The sequence below is a fragment of the Mus caroli genome, unplaced genomic scaffold, assembly GCF_978045245.1.
Source record: "Mus caroli unplaced genomic scaffold, Mus_caroli_1 scaffold_10, whole genome shotgun sequence".
Classification (NCBI taxonomy): Eukaryota; Metazoa; Chordata; class Mammalia; order Rodentia; family Muridae; genus Mus; species Mus caroli.
Window position 1 is genome coordinate 114,838,989 of NW_028227265.1, and position 20,117 is coordinate 114,859,105.

Genomic DNA, 20,117 nt, shown 5'->3' on the forward strand with positions numbered 1-20,117 from the left:
TTTACTCTGGAACTGTTTAGAATTCCAATAGAAGTCAACATGTGTATTTTTTAAGGAGTCTCTGAAGAGCTTTAAGTACTGGACATTTTTGAATCTTCACTTTCAACATTACCTTCGGATCCAGTAAGCTATTTAATAATGTTTAGAAAATGTTTTGTTGATACATAGCACAAATAAAGAGGACAATATAGTTGTCCTCTCTTGTGGAAGTAATGAATCCTAATGAGCACAGAATTAGCTTGAAATACAACTTTTAGTTTTCTATCAAGCTAGTGTCTAACCTAGCATCCTGGACTGGAATGGATGGGCCTTTACCTCTATGGTCATGTCCAACTGATGCAGAAGACAAAAGCCCCCTTTGTAGAAAGATAACTATTAGTTACACTGTCATTCAGATAATCTACTGAGAGTCAAAGGATTCATTACTGTGGAAAACAGATCATGTGAACTGATCATTGATGGATGGATGGAGCATTCTGGAAGACATGGGTGTCTTCCAACAGCTATGAAAGATGCTACCCCTGACAAAAATGTCCTGTACATGTAAAGCTCTGTCAGAAGAGGAAAGAAATTTGTTGGCATCCTGTAGTGATGACTGACAACTGAGAAGCATCCCGAAGTATGTAAACTCTCAGACAAGAGAAATGCCTGAAATGATAGCTACTAGTGTGGGTCTTAGTTCACAAATTGAATTCAGTAAGGCTTTGAAAAGCCAATGAATCTTAGATGAACATCCATGTGCATAGCTAATCCCAGCAGGCTCTTTTTCCAAACTCCAGAGTTGATTCTTGCAAATGGTGGGTGAATATAGTGTTCATGTTCCTATGAACTACACTGAGCAAGTTTCCAAGCTAAAAGATATATTCATAATATTGTGGAACTTGTAAGACACAGGTCTCAAAGTACTCCCAACAAGAATTTGCTTCTTATCTTTGAATTTACCTACCATTAATAAATTGTTAAACCTTACCAGGACAAAGGCTGTTCCTCTTTAAAATATAATACTTCTGAAAAGAAAAACAAAATATGTTTTATTACAACTATAGAAAAACATTACATATGAAAACGATCAGACTCATTATTAGTATCAATTTCTATGAGACCAATCTAGAGACTATTCAAGAGTAAATATTCACTTTTAGCGAATTACTTTGCATAAAACTATTCATTCCCTGTATATTTCAAATTGAAGATGACAATAATTTATCAAACATTAATGCCTAAAAATAAATACACACACACATTTGTGATGATCCTAAATGAACTCTCTCAGACTGATAGAGAGCACAAACCTGACCAGAATAAACAACTGTTTCAAAAATAACTTCTTGTGATTCTTTTTAACTCTAGGCTAATGGTTCTGGAAAGAATTAGAGATTGAGTCTGGTGGCACACAATTTGAATCTCAACACTTAGGAGGCAAAAGCAGATGGAGAAACTGTGACTCCCTGGACAAAAAGAGCTATATTTAGCGAGACCGTGTCTCAACCCCACCCCTAAAAAGAGTAAAACCCAGAGCTGAGCTGCAAGCTGTTCTCCCCTGAGTGCCATTCTTTGTCTACCATTTAACCCAAATTAAGCAGGCCTGCTGCACCAGGAACATCCAATGCTCTGCCCAGTTTCCTGGAGACATACACTGTCCCCTGATTTCCAATGTCCAGGCAAAGGCAGCCCACCTCAGGACTCCTGTGCCAGAAAGTCCCAGGGATAACCAGTTGGCTAAAGGCCAGCATAAGAACACAATCAAGGAGAACTAAATCAATATGACACATCCAGAGCCCAGGTATTCTACTATAGCAAGCTCTGGATATCCTAACACAAGCAAAGCACAATAAAATGTTTTTAAATCCAATCTTATGAAGATGATAGAGGACTTTAAAGGGGGAAATTAATAAATCCCTTAGGTATACAGGGAAATAGAATCAAACAGGTGAAGAAAATGAATAAAACAATTCAATACCTGCAAATGGTAAAAGAAACAGTAAAGAAAATACAAACTCAGGGAACCTTGGAGATGGAAAACCTAAGAAGGACAACAGGGACAGAAGCACAGCCAACAGAACAAAAATAATGGAAGAGATGATCTCAGGCATAGATGATATAACAAAAGAAAATGTTAAACCTAAAACAATTTCTGACTCAAAGTATTCAGGTAATCTGTGACACTCTAAAAAATCCTTCTATGAATAATGGGAATGAACAACAGTGAAGAGAGTAGCAGCTCCAAGGACAAGGGAATATTTGCAACAAAATCATAGAAGAAAATTCACCCAAACTAAAGAAAGAATGCCTATCAACGTAGAAAAAGCTTACAAAACACCAAATTGATTGGTGTTCTCAACACATAATCATCTTCCCTCCACAATCATCAAAATGACAGGAATTAACAATCATTGGTTATTGATATCTCTCAACACCAGTAAACTCATCTCCCCCAATAAAAAGATATAAGCTGACAGACTGGATGTGGAATCAGCATCTATCATTCTGCTGCATGCAAGAAACATACCTTGGCAAACATACATAGACATTACCTAAGAATGAAGGACTGTAAAAAGTTTTCCCAAGAAAAGGTACTCAGGATGAAAGCTAAGGAGCAATTGTAATATCTAAATAAAAGAGACTTTCAACCAAAATGAATCAAAAGAGACAGGGAAGGATATTTCATACTCATCAAAGAAAAACACACCAAGATGACTTCTCAATTCTGAATCCCCAAATTAAAGGGCCCTCACATTTACAACTTAAATCCTACTTTAAAGGTGCTAAAGGGGACGGGGGGCGGGGGGGAGAACACAGCTAGCAATGCACAAGCAGTAGAGCAGATGAGACAGGGTCCTTCCTGCCTCCATCTGCACCCAGGAGGTGGGGCTGTTCCACAGCCCTCTGTGCATGGGCCCTACCAGGGTGAGCTGGTCTCCCAGAAGTGCTGACAGGCTTACAGGCCCACAGGAGGAACAAGCTCAACCTAGAGACAGCAAGACCAACTAACACCCGAGATAACCAGGTGGCAAAAAGGCAAGACCAAGAACCTAACCAACAGAAACAAGGCTAAATGGCATCATCAAGATCCAGTTCTCACACTAGAGCAAGTCCTGGATACCCCAAAACACTAGAAAAGCAATATTTGGATTGAAAATCCCATCTCATGATGCTGATAGAGGACATTCAGGAGGAAATAAATAAGTCCCTTAAAGAAATACAAGAGAACACAGGAAAAGAGGTAAAAGAACTTAAAGAGAAAAATACAAAATTCCCTTAAATAATTACATGGAAACAACCAAACAGCCGAAGGAATTGAACAAAACCACCCAGGATCCAAAAATAGAAGTAGAAACAAAAAAGAAATCACAATCGGAGACAGCTCTGGAGATAGAAAACCTAGGAAAGAGGTCAGGAGTTATAGATGCAAGCATCACCAACAAAATACACAAGATAGAAGAGAGAATCTCAGGTGCAGATGATACCATAGAAAACATTAACACAACAGTCAAAGACAATGCAAAATGCAAAAAAAAAAAAAAAAAAAAAAAACCTCTTAAGCCAAAACATCCAGGAAATCCAGGAAAAAAAATGATAAGACCACACCTAAAGATAATAGGTATAGAAGAGAGTGAAGATTCCCAATTTAAGGGGCCAGTAAATATCTTCAACAAAATTATAGGAGAAAACTTCCCTAACCAAAAGAAAGGGATGACCATGGACATATAAGAAGCCTACAGAACACCAACTAGATTGGACCAGAAAAGAAATTCCTCCTGTCACATAATTAATCAAAACACCAAATGCATAAAACAAAGAAAGAATATTAGAAGCAGTAAGGGAAAATGGTCAAGTAATATATAAGGGCATACCTATCAGAATTACACCAGACTTCTCGCCAAAGAATATGAAAGCCACAAGATCCTGGGCTTATGTCATATAGACCCTAAGAGAACACAAATGCCAGCCCAGGGTACAATACCCAGTAAAAATCTCAATTCCCATAGACTGAGAAACCAAGGTATTCCATGACAAAACCACATTTACAGAATATGTTTCCATAAATCCAGTCCTTCAAAGGATGATAAATTCCAGAAGATGGAGAGATCTCCCATGCTCATTGGCAGGATTAATATTGTCAAAATGGCTATCCTGCCAAAAGCAATTTACAGATTCAATGCAATCCCCATCAAAATTCCAAATGAATTCTTCACTGAGTTAGAAAGGGCAATTTGCAAATTCATCTGGAATAACAAAAAACCTAGGATAGCAAAAACTCTTCTCAATGACAAAAGAATCTCTGTTGGAATCACCACGCCTGACCTAAAGCTGTACTACAGAGCAATTGTGATAAAAACTGCATGGTACTGGTATAGCAACAGACAGGAAGACCAATGGAATAGAATTGAAGCCCCAGAAATGAATCCACACAACTATGGTCACTTGATCTTTGACGAGGGAGCTAAAACCATCCAGTGGAAAAAAGACAGCATTTTCAACAAATGGTGCTGGCACAACTGGCTGTTATCATGTAGAAGAAGGCAAATTGATCCATTCTTATCTCCTTATCTCCTCAAATCTAAGTGGATCAAGGAACTCCACATAAAACCAGAGACACTGAAACTTATAGAGGAGAAAGTGCGGAAAAGCTTCAAAGATATGGGCACAGGGGGAAAAATTCCTGAATAGAACAGCAATGGCTTGTGCTGTAAGATCGAGAATTGTCAAATGGGACCTCATAAAATTGCTAAGCTTCTGTAAGGCAAAAGACACTGTCAATAGGACAAAACAGCACTCAACAAATTGGGAAAAGATCTTTACTAATTCTACATCTGATAGAGGGCTAGTATCCAATGTATACTAAGAACTCAAGATGTTAGACTCGTGAAAACCATTCAGAATGGCTAAGATCAGAAACTCAGGTGAGAGCAGATGTTGGTGAGGATGTGAAGAAAGAGGAACATTCCACCATTGCTGGTGGGATTGCAAGCTGGTACACCCACTCTGGAAATCAGTTTGGTGATTCCTCAGAATTTTGGACATAGTACTAATCAGAGGACTCAGCAATATCACTCCTGTGTATATACCCAGAAGATGCTCCAACAGGTAATAAGGACACATGCTCCATTACGCCCATAGAAGCCTTATTTATAATAGTCACAAGCTGGAAAGAACCCAGATGTCCTTCAAAAGAGAAATGGATATAGAAAGTGTGGTACATTTACACAATGGAGTACTACTCAGCTATTAAAAACGGTGAATTCATGAAGTTCTTTTTTTTTTTTTAATATACATTTATTTATTTATTTAGCCTTTTTTTAAACTCTTTTTTTTAGGTTTATTTATTTATTATATGTAAGTACACTGTAGCTGTCTTCAGACACTCCAAAAGAGGGAGTCAGATCTTGTTAACGGATGGTTGTGAGCCACCATGTGGTTTGCTGGGATTTGAACTCCGGACCTTTGGAAGAGTAGTCGGGTGTGCTCTTACCCACTGAGCCACCTCACCAGCCCTCATGAAGTTCTTAGGCAAATGAATGGAACTAGTAAATATTATCCTGAGTGAGGTAACCCAATCACAAAAGAACACACTTGGTATGTATTCACTGATCAGTTGATATTAGCCCAGAAGTTCAGAATACCCAAACTATAGTTCACAGAATACATGAAGCTCAAGAACAATGAAGACCACAGAATGAAGACTACTTCGGTTCTTCTTAGAAAGGGGGTCAAAATACCCATGGGAGGAGATACAGAGACAATGTTTGGAGCAGAAACTGAAGGAAAAGCCATCCAGTGACTGTCCCACCTGGGGATCCATCCCATATGCAGTTACCAAACCCAGACACTATTGTGGATGCCAACAAGTGCTTGCTGACAGGAGCCTAATAGAGCTGCCTCCTGAGAGGCTATGCCAGTGCCTGACAAATATAGAGGTGAATGCACACAACCAACCATTGGACCGAGCACAGGCTCTCCAATGGAGGAGCTAGAGAAAGGACACAAGGAGCTGAAGGGGTTTGCAGCTCCATAGGAGGAACAATAATATGAACCAACCAGTAACTCCAGAGCTCCCAGGGACTAAACCACCAACCAAAGAGTACACATGGTGAGACTCATGGCTCCAGCCGCATATGTAGCAGAGGTTGGACTTGTGGGACATCAAGGAGAGGAGAGGCCTTTGGTTTTGTGATGGGACCCAGTGTAGGGGAATGCCAGGACACGGAAGCAGGAGTCCGTGGGTTAGTGGGCAGGGGCAGGAGGGATGGGATTGGGGTGGTGGTGGTGGTGGTAGGGGTGGTGGAGGGGAAATGAGGAAAGGGGATAAAATTTGAAATGCAAATAAAGAAAATAAATAAGTACATTCAAAAAATAAAGTGAATAAGTGAAAACAATTAGATTAAATTAAAAAAAAAAGAATTATAGTCCTGAGACACAGTTCAGCAGTTAAGCATGCCCAGTGCTCTTCCAGAGGACTGCAGTTCAGTTGTCAGTACTGTCTCTAAAACTCCAACTCCAACTCTAGGAGAATGCCTTCCTCTGGCTTCAAGGGTCACATGTGCACATAGAATTTTAAAAATAATAATTATTCTTTAAAAATGGCAAAAGAGAATGTGGTATGTGTATACAATGAAATTCTATTCACCTATTAATAGTAAAGACATAATGAATTTTGAAGGCAGATGGATAGAACTTGAGAATATCATCCTGAATGAAGTAACCCAGACACCGAAAACATGGATGGTTTGTACTCATTTATAAATGGATATTAGTAATAAAGTAGAGGACAACCATACCATACTCCACAGACCAAAAGGAGATAAACAAGAGGTAAGGACCAAACAAGGTTGTTTGAACCTGACTGAGAACAGAGAATAAAATAGTTCTAGGAGCGAAATGGAAGGAGAGAACTAGGTGGGAGTGGGGATGGTCAGGGAAATGGGGTGTTTCAGTATCAGATGTAGGGAGACACGGGGGAGTTGACCTGATGGCCATGAGAATGAATGGATATCTGCAGGTGGCAGGGGTGGGGGTTTGGGACAAAATTCACATGTTTGTCACATTGCATGCTGAAAAAAACCTTTGATAAATTCAAACACCCCTTCATGTTGAAAATCTTGGAGATTTCAGTGATAAAATTTGCACATCCAACCAAAATAAAGGTAATATATGACAAGCCAATAGCCAACAACTTAAATGGAGAGAAACTTAAGAGACTAAACAAGGCTGCCCACATACATAAGAGACCTCAAACAATATACCAAAGAATGCCTACACAAAAGGTGATAAACCCCTACAGCAAATGGCTGTATAAAAAAATTGACCCAAAGAAATCAGTAGCCCTCCTTTATACAAAAGATAAAAGGGACAAGAAACAAAACTCTTCACAATAGCCATAGATAATCTAAAATATCTCAGTATAACTCTAACCAACCTACTGAAAGACATGTCTACCAAAAATTTCAATTCCCTGAAAAAGAAGTTGAAGAAAACATCTGAAGATGGAAAGATCTCCTGTGCTCATGGATGGACAGATTAACATGGTGAAAATGGCCATTTTACCAAAACCATCTTCAGATTCAATACATTTCCCATCAAAATTCCAACACAATTACTTACAGAATATGAAAAAGCAATTCTTAGCTTCCTATCAAAAACAAAAAAATGCAAGATAACTATATATAATGAAATAATTCCTGGATGTATCATCATCCCTGATCTCAAGACATATCACAGAGCAATCAGAATAAAAACTGCATGGTATAACTATGGAAACAAACAAGTTGATCAGTGGAATCAAATCGAAGACCCAGAAATAAGTTCACACACCCACCAACACTTGATTTTGACATAAAGGTCATACAATGGAAGAAAGAAAAAAATATCTTTAACAAATGTTGCAGGTCTAACTGGACATCTACATGAGGATGAATGCAAATAGATCCATATTTATCACCCAGCACAAAACTTGAGTTCAGATGCACCAAAGACCTCTAGACCACTAAACCAGATACACTAAATTTACTAGGAGAGAAGGTGGGAAATATCCTTGATACATTGGTACAGTAGACAATTTCCTGAACAGAACACCAATGTCTCCGTCTCTAAGATCAATAATTGAAACATAGGGACTACTCATGAAACTGAAAAACTTCTGCAAGACAAAGGACATTTTCAATAGGAAAAAATGGAAGCCTACATATAGGGAAAAGATACCCACCAACCATACACTTGACAGAGAACTAAAGTCCAAAATATATAAAGAACACAAGAAGTTAGGAACTCATAAACCAATTTAAAAATGGGGTAAAGAGCTAAACAGAGAATTCTCAACAGAGGAATCTCAGAAGGTTGAGAAACACCTAAATGTTCAAAGTCTTCAGTCCTCAGTGAAATGAAAATCAGAAGGACTCGAAGAATCCATCTTACACCAGTCAGAATGGCTAAAATCAAAACCTCGAGTAGCAGCACAAGCTGGCAAGAATATTGGGCAAGGGGAACACTCTTCCATTGCTGGTGGGAGGGCACATGTTTACAACCCCTTTTGAAAAGTAATTTGGCAGGTTTTGTTGTTGTTGTTTTTGTTTTCTGAAAATTGGGAATAGTTCTACCTCAAGACACAGCTTTACCACTCGTGGGCATATACCCAAAAGATGTTCCACCATACCATCTCAAGGACTGTTGCTCAACTCTGTTAATAAAACCTTTATTTGTCATAGCCAGAAACAGAAAACAACCGAGATGGACTTTAACTGAAAAATAGATGAAGAAAATGTGGTGTGAATGATATTTCACCTACACAGTGAAATATCATTCCACTGTATAAAACAAGGAATCCATGAAATTTGCAGGCAAATGGGTGAGATTTGATATTTCAAACACAGGCATGGTATGTACTCACTTAGAAGTGAGTACTTTTTCAGACATATAGTACAGAATAATCATGCTAAGATCCACAGACTTAAAGAAGCTAAAAAATGAGGGCCCAAAGGAAAATGCTTGATTCTCACTCAGAAGGGAAAATAAAATAGACATCAGGATTTGATTTAGGGAGGGAAATTTGTGGGAGATGGAGAGGGGAACTAAGGTGGGGAGCAAGAGTAGGGTGGTATCAGGGAGAAGAGATACCTGAGGGGAGGCACCTCTGTGAAGAAACATAGACCAGGGACAGTGGGGGCTCTTAGGAATCTATAGGGGTGAGTCAACTAGCAGCAGGTGATATGGAGCCTAAGCAGTCATCTCCTGTAACCAGGATGGACTTCCAGTGGAAGGAGGGGAATGCCAATGCCCTCACAAAAACATCAAACCAAAATTTATCCTACCTACAAGATATTCAGGGATTAAAATGGAACAGAGATTAAGGGAATCACCACCCAATAACTGGCCCAACTTGAGACCCACACTGTGGGAGAGAGCCAGTCTTTGACACCATTAATGATGTTCTGCTATGCTTGTAGACAGGAGCCTAGGATAACTCAGCTGAGAGGGTTCATCAAGCAGAGGATGGAAACAAATGTACACAACCACAGACAAATATCAAGGGGAGTTTGGAGAGTCTTGTGGAGGAGTTGGGGAAGGACGTTGAACTCAAAGGAGAACAGTGTGATTGAGGGGTCAGGGACATCACAAGAAAACCTACAGAATCAACTAACCTGGGCCCGTGAGGGCTTACAGAGATTGAACCACCGATCAAAGAGCATGCATGGGCTGCACATAGACCCCCTCCCCATATGTAGCAGAGGTGCAGCTTGGTCTTCATGTGGGTTCTCTATAAACTGAAGGGAGGACTGCTTCACACTGTTGTCTGCATTTGGATTCCTTTCTGCTCGTTGAGCTGCCTTGTCTGGACTCAGTGGAAAAGGAGCTAAATCTCTACTCTTATTTAGAGTAATAGGACTGGCTACTATATACCATATTTATATTCACTATAGAAACCTTACCTTTGTTGAACTTCACATGCTTCACTTTAGTTCTCTGAGCTGATGATTCAGTGCTGTGACATAGATTTTAAAGTTAGCATTATTGTGCTATTCATAAGAAAAACATTTAGTAAGTGTTTTAAGTACTTTATATTTGTGTCCCTTCTCTATCTTGCTTTAGATGTTTACAAACAATATTTTTTTGAATCAGGTCTCACTATGTATCCATGCTGGTCTGAAAACTGCTCTATGGAGCCTGTTGGCCTTAACTCACAGAAATCTGTTTATGTCCTACTTCCCAAGTTCTGGGATGCAATGCATGGGCCAACAGGACTAGAGAAAATGTTGAATTCACTTTTCAGCAATTGACTATGATTGCTCACTGCTCTCCTCCCACCTTTTCTCAAGAGAAAATATGAGGAATAGTTAGCTCTTAATTAAAACAGAAACAAAAGTGCATGCGCACGTGCGCGCGCACACACACACATACACACACATTAAAAAGAATTAAAGACAAGATTGGGCATGCTGAGGGTGGTTTGGCTGTAGACACTTATAGAAGTCTAAGAGGAAGGATTCCAGGCCTGAAGGAGATAGGGACTCTAGAGGATGACCTACTACCAGAATCAAGTAACCTGAACCCTCAGGGCACTCAGAGATGGAACAATGAAACAAAGAACAAACATGGGTTGGCCGGACATCTCCGGGCACTTATGTAGAGAAGGGGAAGCTATGTCTGTCTTCATATGGGTCCCAATCAGCTGGGATGCCGGTATCAAAAAAAGCTGTTCATCCTACCTCAGATTTATTCTTCTAGCTGAGCTGCTTTTTCTGTCCTCAGAGAGAGACGAAGTGCCAGGTTTTGGACATACAGTGAGTCCTAAACTGCTCAGAGGTGAAGTGGAGGAGGGGCAGGGAGAGACTGTGGGACTGGGTGAGCAGGAGGGGGTCAGTGAGCTAGATGTAAACATGAATAAGAAAAAAATAAAATTAAATTTTTACATAAATCATTAAAGTTTTGAAAAGTGTCTTAAATCACAGAACCAACTGTTATTTGGAAATAATGGCTCAACATAAACAACAGGTATACATGTCTACTAAACAGAAAATTTCAGCGTAAACAGATGTATTCCATATGGAAAAAGCATGTTGCATTGTAAGAGATACATATTCACAGAATTCAGTACAAGATTTATAATGCTAAATAAAGTACTAGACTCTGCAGAAAGAAATGAACTACTTATATATCCACTTTGAAAGCTCCATCTGAAATGTGGAAGAGAAATGTCTTGAACTGTGGAATCACCACAGTTGCTGGGTACCTGTGCTATGACAGTTTAAGAACATCTCCCAGTGAAAGGTAGTTTTCTGCTGACTTGGACATTTCAAAACTCACACATCATTTGGAAACACTGTTTGGTACCTGTGATCATGTATGGTATAATTCTAAAGAAATGGCTGATGCTGTCATCTTTGGGGTCACAGGTTATAAGTTTTCAGGCTTAGGGACTGTGGGTGTTTATCCATCCTAGAACACTTGCCAATGACACCTATGGCTCTTCATTCAGTGACAAACACTTTCAAAAGTAAAAATACAATGGCGGTGGAGCAGCAACTGATCATGGTTATCCTTTGGCTTGGTGGATGGCTCATGAGGTGAACTACTGAACTAGGCAGTGATCCCTGGTGCATGCTGTTCTTTGTTGTGGCGAAACTGTCTCTTTTCCAGCTCCCACTACATGTGTGCTAAGCTTCCTAACTATGTGCCTCTGAGTTTCTTACAATCTCTCTATCATTTTAATACTCGTGACTTAAGCAATTGTCACCCTCAAGAGCAGCACTAAGATTGAAGAAAGGAAGAAACTGTACCTTTTTGCACACTTTGCTGCTAAAAATTCTACCATTTCAGGTTTTTGTTCAAATTCTGCAAGCTGCAACGGTGTCAAGCCATACTATAAAGGAAAAAAATATTGCATTTTACAAAACTACTTGTTTCTCAACAATCTGTTCATCACAGATTTTGTGAAGATAGATAGACACTGAAAAGAGTCACAAGGGATCATTCACCCTGCAACACTTGCTGCACTTTCCCACACACTCTTTTTCCCTTTGATACACCTTTTCCCTGTCCAACACTGCCTATAACACCACTCCCTTCCAGAACTCTCCCCAAACACTCAAGGATTCCAATCTTCTTAGCTCCATGGAGTGGGGCCTCCATTGCCACAGCCCTGAAATACAGAGTATACTTTGCTGTGCCCCTGTTGAAGGAGTGTGCTCAAGAGGGCTCTGTAGCAGAGTTTCTCAACCTGTATTTCAAATATATTTCTTTTCTAAACTAAGAATTTATCTCAGAAACTGGACAGCATCTCCCATGTACATCAAAACTTTTTAAACCTTAAATAACATTTTTGGCCTATTTTCTCCAATGACCAAATTTCTTAATTTGCATGTTACCTCTCTCGTTTTCCAGTCTACCCTCATCCTGAGCCAAACACATATCAGTACCTTCTTCGCAGCAACACATTTCTATTTCTTCTACAATCACTTAACTTGAAATGAATTCATTTTTATTGTCTGTATATATGTGATGTTTGTATGGTCCTAAATCCTTTATTTTTGGATTTTAAAATCAAGGCCAATTCTGAGACAAAATACACTATGCTGTGTTTTTTTTTTGAATGAACTACCAAAAAATATGAAAAAACATATTTGGAGGAAATAAAAGGGTTCCTCTGAAGAGATTCAGTGAGAATGCTGAGCTTCTGCGTGTAGAAAATAGATGTGCTTGTCACTGCTAGAGGTGCCCTGAGAATGAAGTTGAGTGTTCTTTACCTCTGTTTTGGCTTCAACATCTACGTTGTGCTCAAGGAGCATTTTTACAATCCCTACATTACCCCTGGATATAGCGTGGTGTAGGGCTGCGTTTCCACTGAAATCTATCAGATTTGGATCCGCATTGTGGCTAAGCAATACAGAAGCACAATCCACATTGTCTCGTTGGATGGCCTGTAAAATTGTACAAAGAAATACATCTTAAATTCAAGGAAGTCAAGAGAGATGTTTCTACCATTGCACTGAATAGTTTCCCTTAAATAAAACATAGAGTTTCAGTTCTGCATATTATCACTCTCTTTAGACACGAGTTCTTTTAAAAACCCCCAGGCTTGCTTGCCTAACTTTATAATCTCCCCACCACATCTCTTTCCCAGTGGTAGAATTTAAGGATTCTGCCAACACACCTAGATATGCTAAGAATTCAGGGCTGTGCTAGTTGGTTGCTGCAGTGCAGAGATTAGTTGTTTGGTTAGGTTTTTTGTTTGTTGGTTGGTTTTGTTTGTTTGTTTGTTTGTTTGTTTTCTTTTTGCCAGGGTAACACAGGCTCAACACACCTAGAAAGATTCTCACGGTGAGGAAATGCCTCTATCAGACTGGCCTCTGGGCAACTATGTGGACTATTTTTTAATTTAGATAGAAGTAGGAAAGTCCAGGTTTTAGGAGTTGGGGCATGCCTGGGACAAAGTCCTCAGTTTTGTTAAAAAACAAAACAAAACAACAACAACAACAACAACAACAACAACAAATAGACACCTGAGCAAGCCTTGGTAAAAGCCATGGAAAAGCTGCATTCTCCTGTGAACTCCAGTTCATTTCTTCCCTCCAGTTCCTGATTTGAGCTCATGCCCTGGTTCCCCTCCAGAATGATCTATTATGTGTAAATGTAAGCCAAATAACCATTTCCTTTCCTGAGTTGTTTTTGGTCAGTGTTTTATCACAGCAACAGAAAGCAAACAAGGACAACCTCTAGTCCATTTCGTATCAAAACAGATGGCCAATAGCTACCTTAATCAAGGCTGTGCAGCCTTCATCATCCCGGATGTTAATGTTGCAATTATGTTCTAATAATAGTGTCACCACGTCTGGATGGTTATGGGCAGATGCATAATGCAGTGGAGTTCTGCAAATGGAAAGGACAAATAGGGACATTTCAGAATGCTAAATAAAAGCCCCATCTCCTTTAAGCACCACATACTATGAAGCTAGTTTTCTTCTGATGTAAGAAAATAACTGGAATTGCCCTATTCATTTATGACAATGCAAATGTTCATTTACTGTGCTAGGGATATAGTGCATGGCTGTCCCCACATAAGGTAGGTGTTCTCTCACGACCTTCATTCCTGTACAAAGAATCATAGAAAAGTTCCCAGTAAGTTGATCTCAGCATGAATTCAAATCCTACTCTAATATCTGGTACTCACTTGTGACTACTTGGGATTTCTATAAGCTCCATGACTCCATTTCCAGATCCAAAGAATGGAGATTAAGCATAGCTGTTATCTTACCCGGGGCTGCTGTGAGGCTTCAGTTTGGATGGACAAGAACTCTGCTAGAACATTACAAGCATTTACAGATCCTGAGAGCTCAGCATTTGCTCATCATGATAATGGTTTCTCTTCCTTGTTATAACAAACACAACATTTCAGTGAAGGTAAAAGAGGATTCTATCAACAGTACACATATAAAACTTTTCTAATCAAAGAAGTTTACATTTCTTTAAAAATAACTCTTTTTCACCAACCAAGTCTTGAACATGATAATCCTCCCAACTCATCCTAAATAGTGGCCAGTGACACTGGTCTCACTGTCTCTTTTCAGTCACATTTTAGCCTCTCTAGCATTGGAATGTCATTCATCATTTCTACTCTTTAGCAACTATAATTGCCAATATTTTTAACTTTGTTTTTCTACAAAATAAAGGGTTATCATGAAACCCATTGTGCCTTACATTGAACAAAATATGGCACAGTCCACAGGTAAATGGCAATGATACAGATCACTTGTATCTATGGAAATTCTTAACAACAAACAAAACTCTAAGACCTCAGCCATCAGTTCTTTGTTTGTTTGTTTGTTTTTCATTTCTACAGTTCATTTTCTTATGCCCATGAGTAGTGTTTCCATACCTGGTAGCAGCAGGAGCACAGCCTAGTCCTTAGGTAATAGATACAGTATCCATGGTAATCCAGGCACTAAATGGTAGCAAAGCAGGACCTCATGCTTTGCTATAAAATGGTCAATGTGCTCCTGGACTCACACCAAAATTGGGTCAATATCCCTACAAGGTGATAACCTATGCCATCCTAGCTCTCATGCTTGATATTCAAAAGGCTATAAGCACAATGAAACTAGGGTTCCAATGAGCATGCTTCAGCTCATTTAACATTCAAATTTATAGAATGTAAGGAAGCTTGACTGGGCAGAAAAACATAATGGTATAAGACTGGAAAGATCTGGAGAGATAGCAGAATGTGTATTCTACACAGTAGATATCTAAGTAATGTGTGGGGAATGAATGGGCTGACAGAATGAAAACTACAGTTGGACAACTCAGTGTTTTTAAAGAAAACATTCATTAAGCAAAAGAATATCTCAAACTATAATTTATAATTTATTCATCTATTATTTATATGAAGCTCCAACTTAAATTCTCTTTGAACTACAAAATGTTCAAAAAGCTTGTGGACTACAGAAAATATACAGTTGTGTCATTGATTCCCCTTCATAACCTAGTACGATCTAAAAATAGGAAATAAGAATGATGGGCTGGGATGGTTGGTAAAACTCAACTGGTAAAAACACTTGCCCTGAAAACCTGAGAGAAGATGTGGGGATAAGGGGATCCCCAAACCTTACTTGCCTGCAAGTCTGAGAATCAATGTGCTCCAAGAGAGTAAATCAAACATACCATGGGATTTGGGTGAGTGAACATGTCTCTAAAACTGAGGGACCGTTGGGTGGAACCCACCAGGGGCCCTGATGGCCAGAGTTCAGTCCCCAGAACCCACAATGTGGCAGAAGAGAACCGTCAAGTGGCAATTTCTCTGATCACCCCACACTTAGTTCTGCATGTGTGGGACACAGAAAAGTAGGAAGAAGACAATGTCAGTCCCTTCACATGTGTATCAATGCACAAATAACATGTACATATGATGAGAACCGGGGTTTGTGGTGGCGGGGGACTGTGTCATTGTTCCAGTTCAAAATGTCTTTGATCCATTAGCAAAAATGGGTCATATTGATCTAAGATTTCGTAGTGATTTTTTCCATTTCAGTTGACGATTTATCTTATGATAAATTTTTCAGTGTTGTATATTAGTGTTAATGGTCTATATATTGAGACAAATCTAGACAGGTGGCTTGGCAGTTACCAGCTCTAGGTATGTTCTCTAGCGCACTCTGCTTTGATTGCTAGCACCCACATGGCAGCTCACAACTGTTTATAGCTCCAATTCCAGGGGACCAAGTACCTGATTCTGTCACACATGGTGCATCGAAAATGCACATAGACAAATCCTCTGTGTGTGTGTGTTGCTGTGCATGAGTGCCTTCAATGTTTTAGTGTAACATAAAAATAAAATGATGTAGTTTGATTAAGGCCTAGGAGCTGGTGTTCCAGGGTATGCAGGTCTCATATGCCTAAGAGCATTAAACACGTAGACAATGCAGGGGACCCCAGTGAAAATGAACCTAAGCATGCCATCTCTCCTCCATTAGGATGTGGCCCTGAAAGTTGATTTTTCTCCCTGTTTATCTCTGAGTATACCTGACAGATCCCACCCACCTCTGTGCACACCCCCCCCCGAACAATTTCAAGCCCCATTACCTGTTCCTCCTATCAGATTCATCCACATGATGTTGACTGGAGCAGATTAATGCCTCTACCTTATCCAGGTCACCCACACTGGCCGCTAGTTGTAAAGGACCTAAAGGATCATAGCCAATCAAGTAGAGGGGAAATTTCATTTTCTTAGAGTGCATGCAACAAAGGCCCAGACATGAATGCCACAGGCGGGTGTACCAGCGTCCCCTTCTGGGGATGTTCATTGTCTGCAGATCATAAATGATGTCATCCTCCATTATTGGAGCCTAGGGTCGCCCACGGACCTTCTTCCCTCTCTTCCCTTCCCTTCCCTTCCCTTGATAACTGACTCCAAAATTCTATAATTAATGAAAAAAAACTCAAGTCTTCTATCTACAAAGCTGGAGACCACAGCCAGTTCACTGTAAAGTGAACTGTACTTCAGCACATAGCAGCAGCACAGCTCTGCTAGCACCACCACCGTGACATGCTCTGAGCACACAATGGTGCTATCTATGATGTGTATGCTCTATGCATGCCTGCCTCAGACTGCAGTGGCAGGAGCCCACCCTCCTCAGTGCCTGTGCAAAGCACTGTCATTTTTGACTCTGCACTAGATCTACCTGCATGGCCTTCAAAGGGAATACTGAGGGGAGTTAGGTGATGGTTCAGATCCTTTGCATCCCTGCAGCCCTGCCAATATGTGGACCTAACTGGCCTGATGGGGCAAAAATAATCATCTTGTGTTGCCAAACCCAGACCCAACACCACAAATATGTTATGTGGCCTCTTTTAAGGATGTTAATGGTTAAGGATCTGAGATGAGAACTATGATCTAAATAACCACACAGGATTACTATCTTGTAAGAAACCAGTGGGAGAAGACTATCTCCCAAGGAAGAGGAAGTAGTGTATAGTGTTATAAAGAGAGAAAGAAAAGCTAGAGCAGGAGGGTTTAATAAGAGGCAATTGGGAGAGACAGGTAGAGGCATGGGGTACACCCTTCCACAGCCCTCACCTCTTTCAGGCTCTGTTACCTGCCCCTCCTATTATATTCATCAACATGATATTGACTGGAGTTGATGAGTCTCTCCATTGTATCCAGGTCACCCATGTTGGCTGCCCAGGGATTCCTACCTGATAATGTAGAGGGTCAGTTTCCTTTGGTTATGCAAGCACCCACAGCCCTGGCATGCAGACCTAGGTAAAGTAGGAAATAAAGGGAGGAACCACAAACACTAAAGGCCCTTTGAAAAGCTATATGGAAACCGGCTACTCTAGCAGCTTCCTATACATTTATGCAAGGGATCCAAATGGAGCCAAAAACTGACAGAGGAGACAAGGCTCCAACTACACATCCTGTGCCACCAAGTTACACCTCCAGTAACAGGAATGGGTTGCAGCCTGTTGAGTCATTAAACCAAAGGGTCCTACATAAAGCCTCAACTATCAGCACAGGCTAGTGCCAAGACTATTGGGTGGTCTACACAATCTGATGTTTAGGACTGATTTCTGAAGGTAACCTTTCTGTCATCACAGTGCAATAGGTTGAGCTGGGTCTAACTAGACTCTTCACCCTACTAACCAGAGTTCATAAGAGGGGAAGGAAACCTATTTACTACTGGAGGACAAAGGAAATCCTCAATATCTATCAGCTACAAACCCTGCAACCTACAGTAACTCCTACAGGGAGCTCACTACCATCTTCAAAGCCAATTATAGGAATGCAGATCCTCTTGCATCGTCACAGGCCCAGACATGCACACAGTGCACACACATACATGTACCAATTATAGGCTATGCAAATCCTCTTGCATCGTCACAGGCCCAGACATGCACACAGTGCACACACATACATGTAGGCAAGACATACATACACATGAAATAAACATAATTTATCTTTCAATAATAATGCGTTTACAGGTATGTAATACACTTATGTACTAAGTTCATTCTTTGAAAGTATACAATCTAGTCGTGCTTTCTTAGTATGTCATTAAAATTATGTACCCATCACTCTGTTTTAAAAACATTTTTATCTTTAAGAAGAATCCCTAGCAATGTATTGAATCATTCCTGCATCCCTGGATGAAGTCTACTTGATCATGATGGGTGGTGTTTTTAATGTGCTGCTGGATTTGTTTCGCGAGTCTTTTCTTGAGTATTTTTTTGCATCAATGTTTATAAAAGGAATTGGTCTGAAGCTCTCTTTCAATGTTCAGTGCTTCTTGATTTAGGTATCAGGGTGACTGTTGCTTATACAATGAGTTGGGCAGTGTTCCTTCTGTTTCTATTTTGTGGACTAGTTTGAGGAGTATTAGCTCTTCTTTGAAGTTCTGGTAGAATTCTGCACTAAAACCATCTGGCATCTGGCCCTGGGCTTTTCAGTTGTGAGACTTTTTGTTGTTGTTGTTGTACACAATGGAGCTTATGTGAGTCATGGGGAGGGGAGTTAAGAGGGTAGCAGAGTCAGAGAAAGGCAGAGAGAAGGAGACAGTATAGACATAGAGGCTGGCCATGGTCCCATGGAGAGAGAGGGGAAGGGAGTGAGAGAGAGGGGGCACAAGGGATAAGAGAGAGGCAAGAGAGCAAGAGGGTAAGAGCTGGTTGTGAGACTTTTACTGCTTCTACTTCTTCAGCGATTATAGGACTGTTTAAATAGTTTACCTGGTCTTGATTTAACTTTGGTAAGTGGTATCTGTCTAGAAAAAAAAGTCCATTTTGTTAAGACTTTCCAACTTTGTGGATACAGGTCTTTGAATAAAACCTATTAATTCGTTGAATTATCTGATTGTCTATTGTTATGTCTCCTTTATCACCTCTGATTTTGTTTATTTGGATACTGTCTCTATGCCTTTTAGTTTGGCTAAGGGTTTGTCTATCTTTTTGATTTTCTCAAAGAACCAGCTCTTGATTTTGTTGATCCTTTTTGTTGTTTTCTTTGTGTCTAATTGATTGAGTTCAGTCCTGATTTGGATTTTTTTCCTGCTGTCTACTCCTTTTGTGTGTGTTTGCTTCTTTTACTAGAGCTTTCAGATGTACTTTTAAATTTCTAGAATGAGGGCTTTCTAATTTCTTTAGGGAGGCCATTAGAGCTATGAACTTTCCTCTTAGCAGCACTCTTATTGTGCCCCTTAAATTTCAGGTATGTTGTGCTTTCATTTTCATTGAATTCTAGAACATCTTTCATTTCTTTATTTCTTCCTTGACCCAGAGATCATTGAGTAGAGAGTTGTTCAGTTCCCGTGAGTGTGTAGGCTTTTTGGTTTTTCTGTTGTTGTTGAAGTCCAGCTTTAACTTACTGTGTTCTGATAGGATGCAAGGGGTCATTTTATTTTTTATCTCTGATAGGGCTTTCTTTGTGACCAACTATATGGTCAATTTTGGAGAAAGTTGCAGAAAGTGATGAGAAAAAGTTACATGCTCTTGATTTGGGATGAAATATTCTACACATAATACTTAGGTCCATTTGATTGATAACATCTGTTAGTTTTATTATTTCTCCATTTAGTTTTTGTCTGAATGACCTGTAGTTTGATGAAAGAGACGTGTTGAAGTCTCCCACTAATAATCTG

At 39.8% G+C, this 20,117-nt stretch overlaps 1 protein-coding gene across 1 annotated transcript in view; it reads right to left on the reverse strand.

Annotated features, from left to right (window-relative positions):
* Positions 1 to 19,800, reverse strand: part of LOC147002519 (uncharacterized) — a 33,067-nt gene extending 13,267 nt beyond the window's left edge. Inside the window, 7 exon segments of the mRNA XM_085844150.1 lie at positions 971 to 1,007; positions 9,924 to 9,976; positions 10,701 to 10,859; positions 11,772 to 11,854; positions 12,738 to 12,911; positions 13,746 to 13,860; positions 16,567 to 19,800. Of these exon segments, the coding sequence (XP_085700276.1) occupies positions 971 to 1,007; positions 9,924 to 9,976; positions 10,701 to 10,859; positions 11,772 to 11,854; positions 12,738 to 12,911; positions 13,746 to 13,860; positions 16,567 to 16,820 (875 nt within the window). The 5' untranslated portion in view covers positions 16,821 to 19,800.
* Between the last annotated feature and the right edge of the window lie 317 nt (positions 19,801 to 20,117).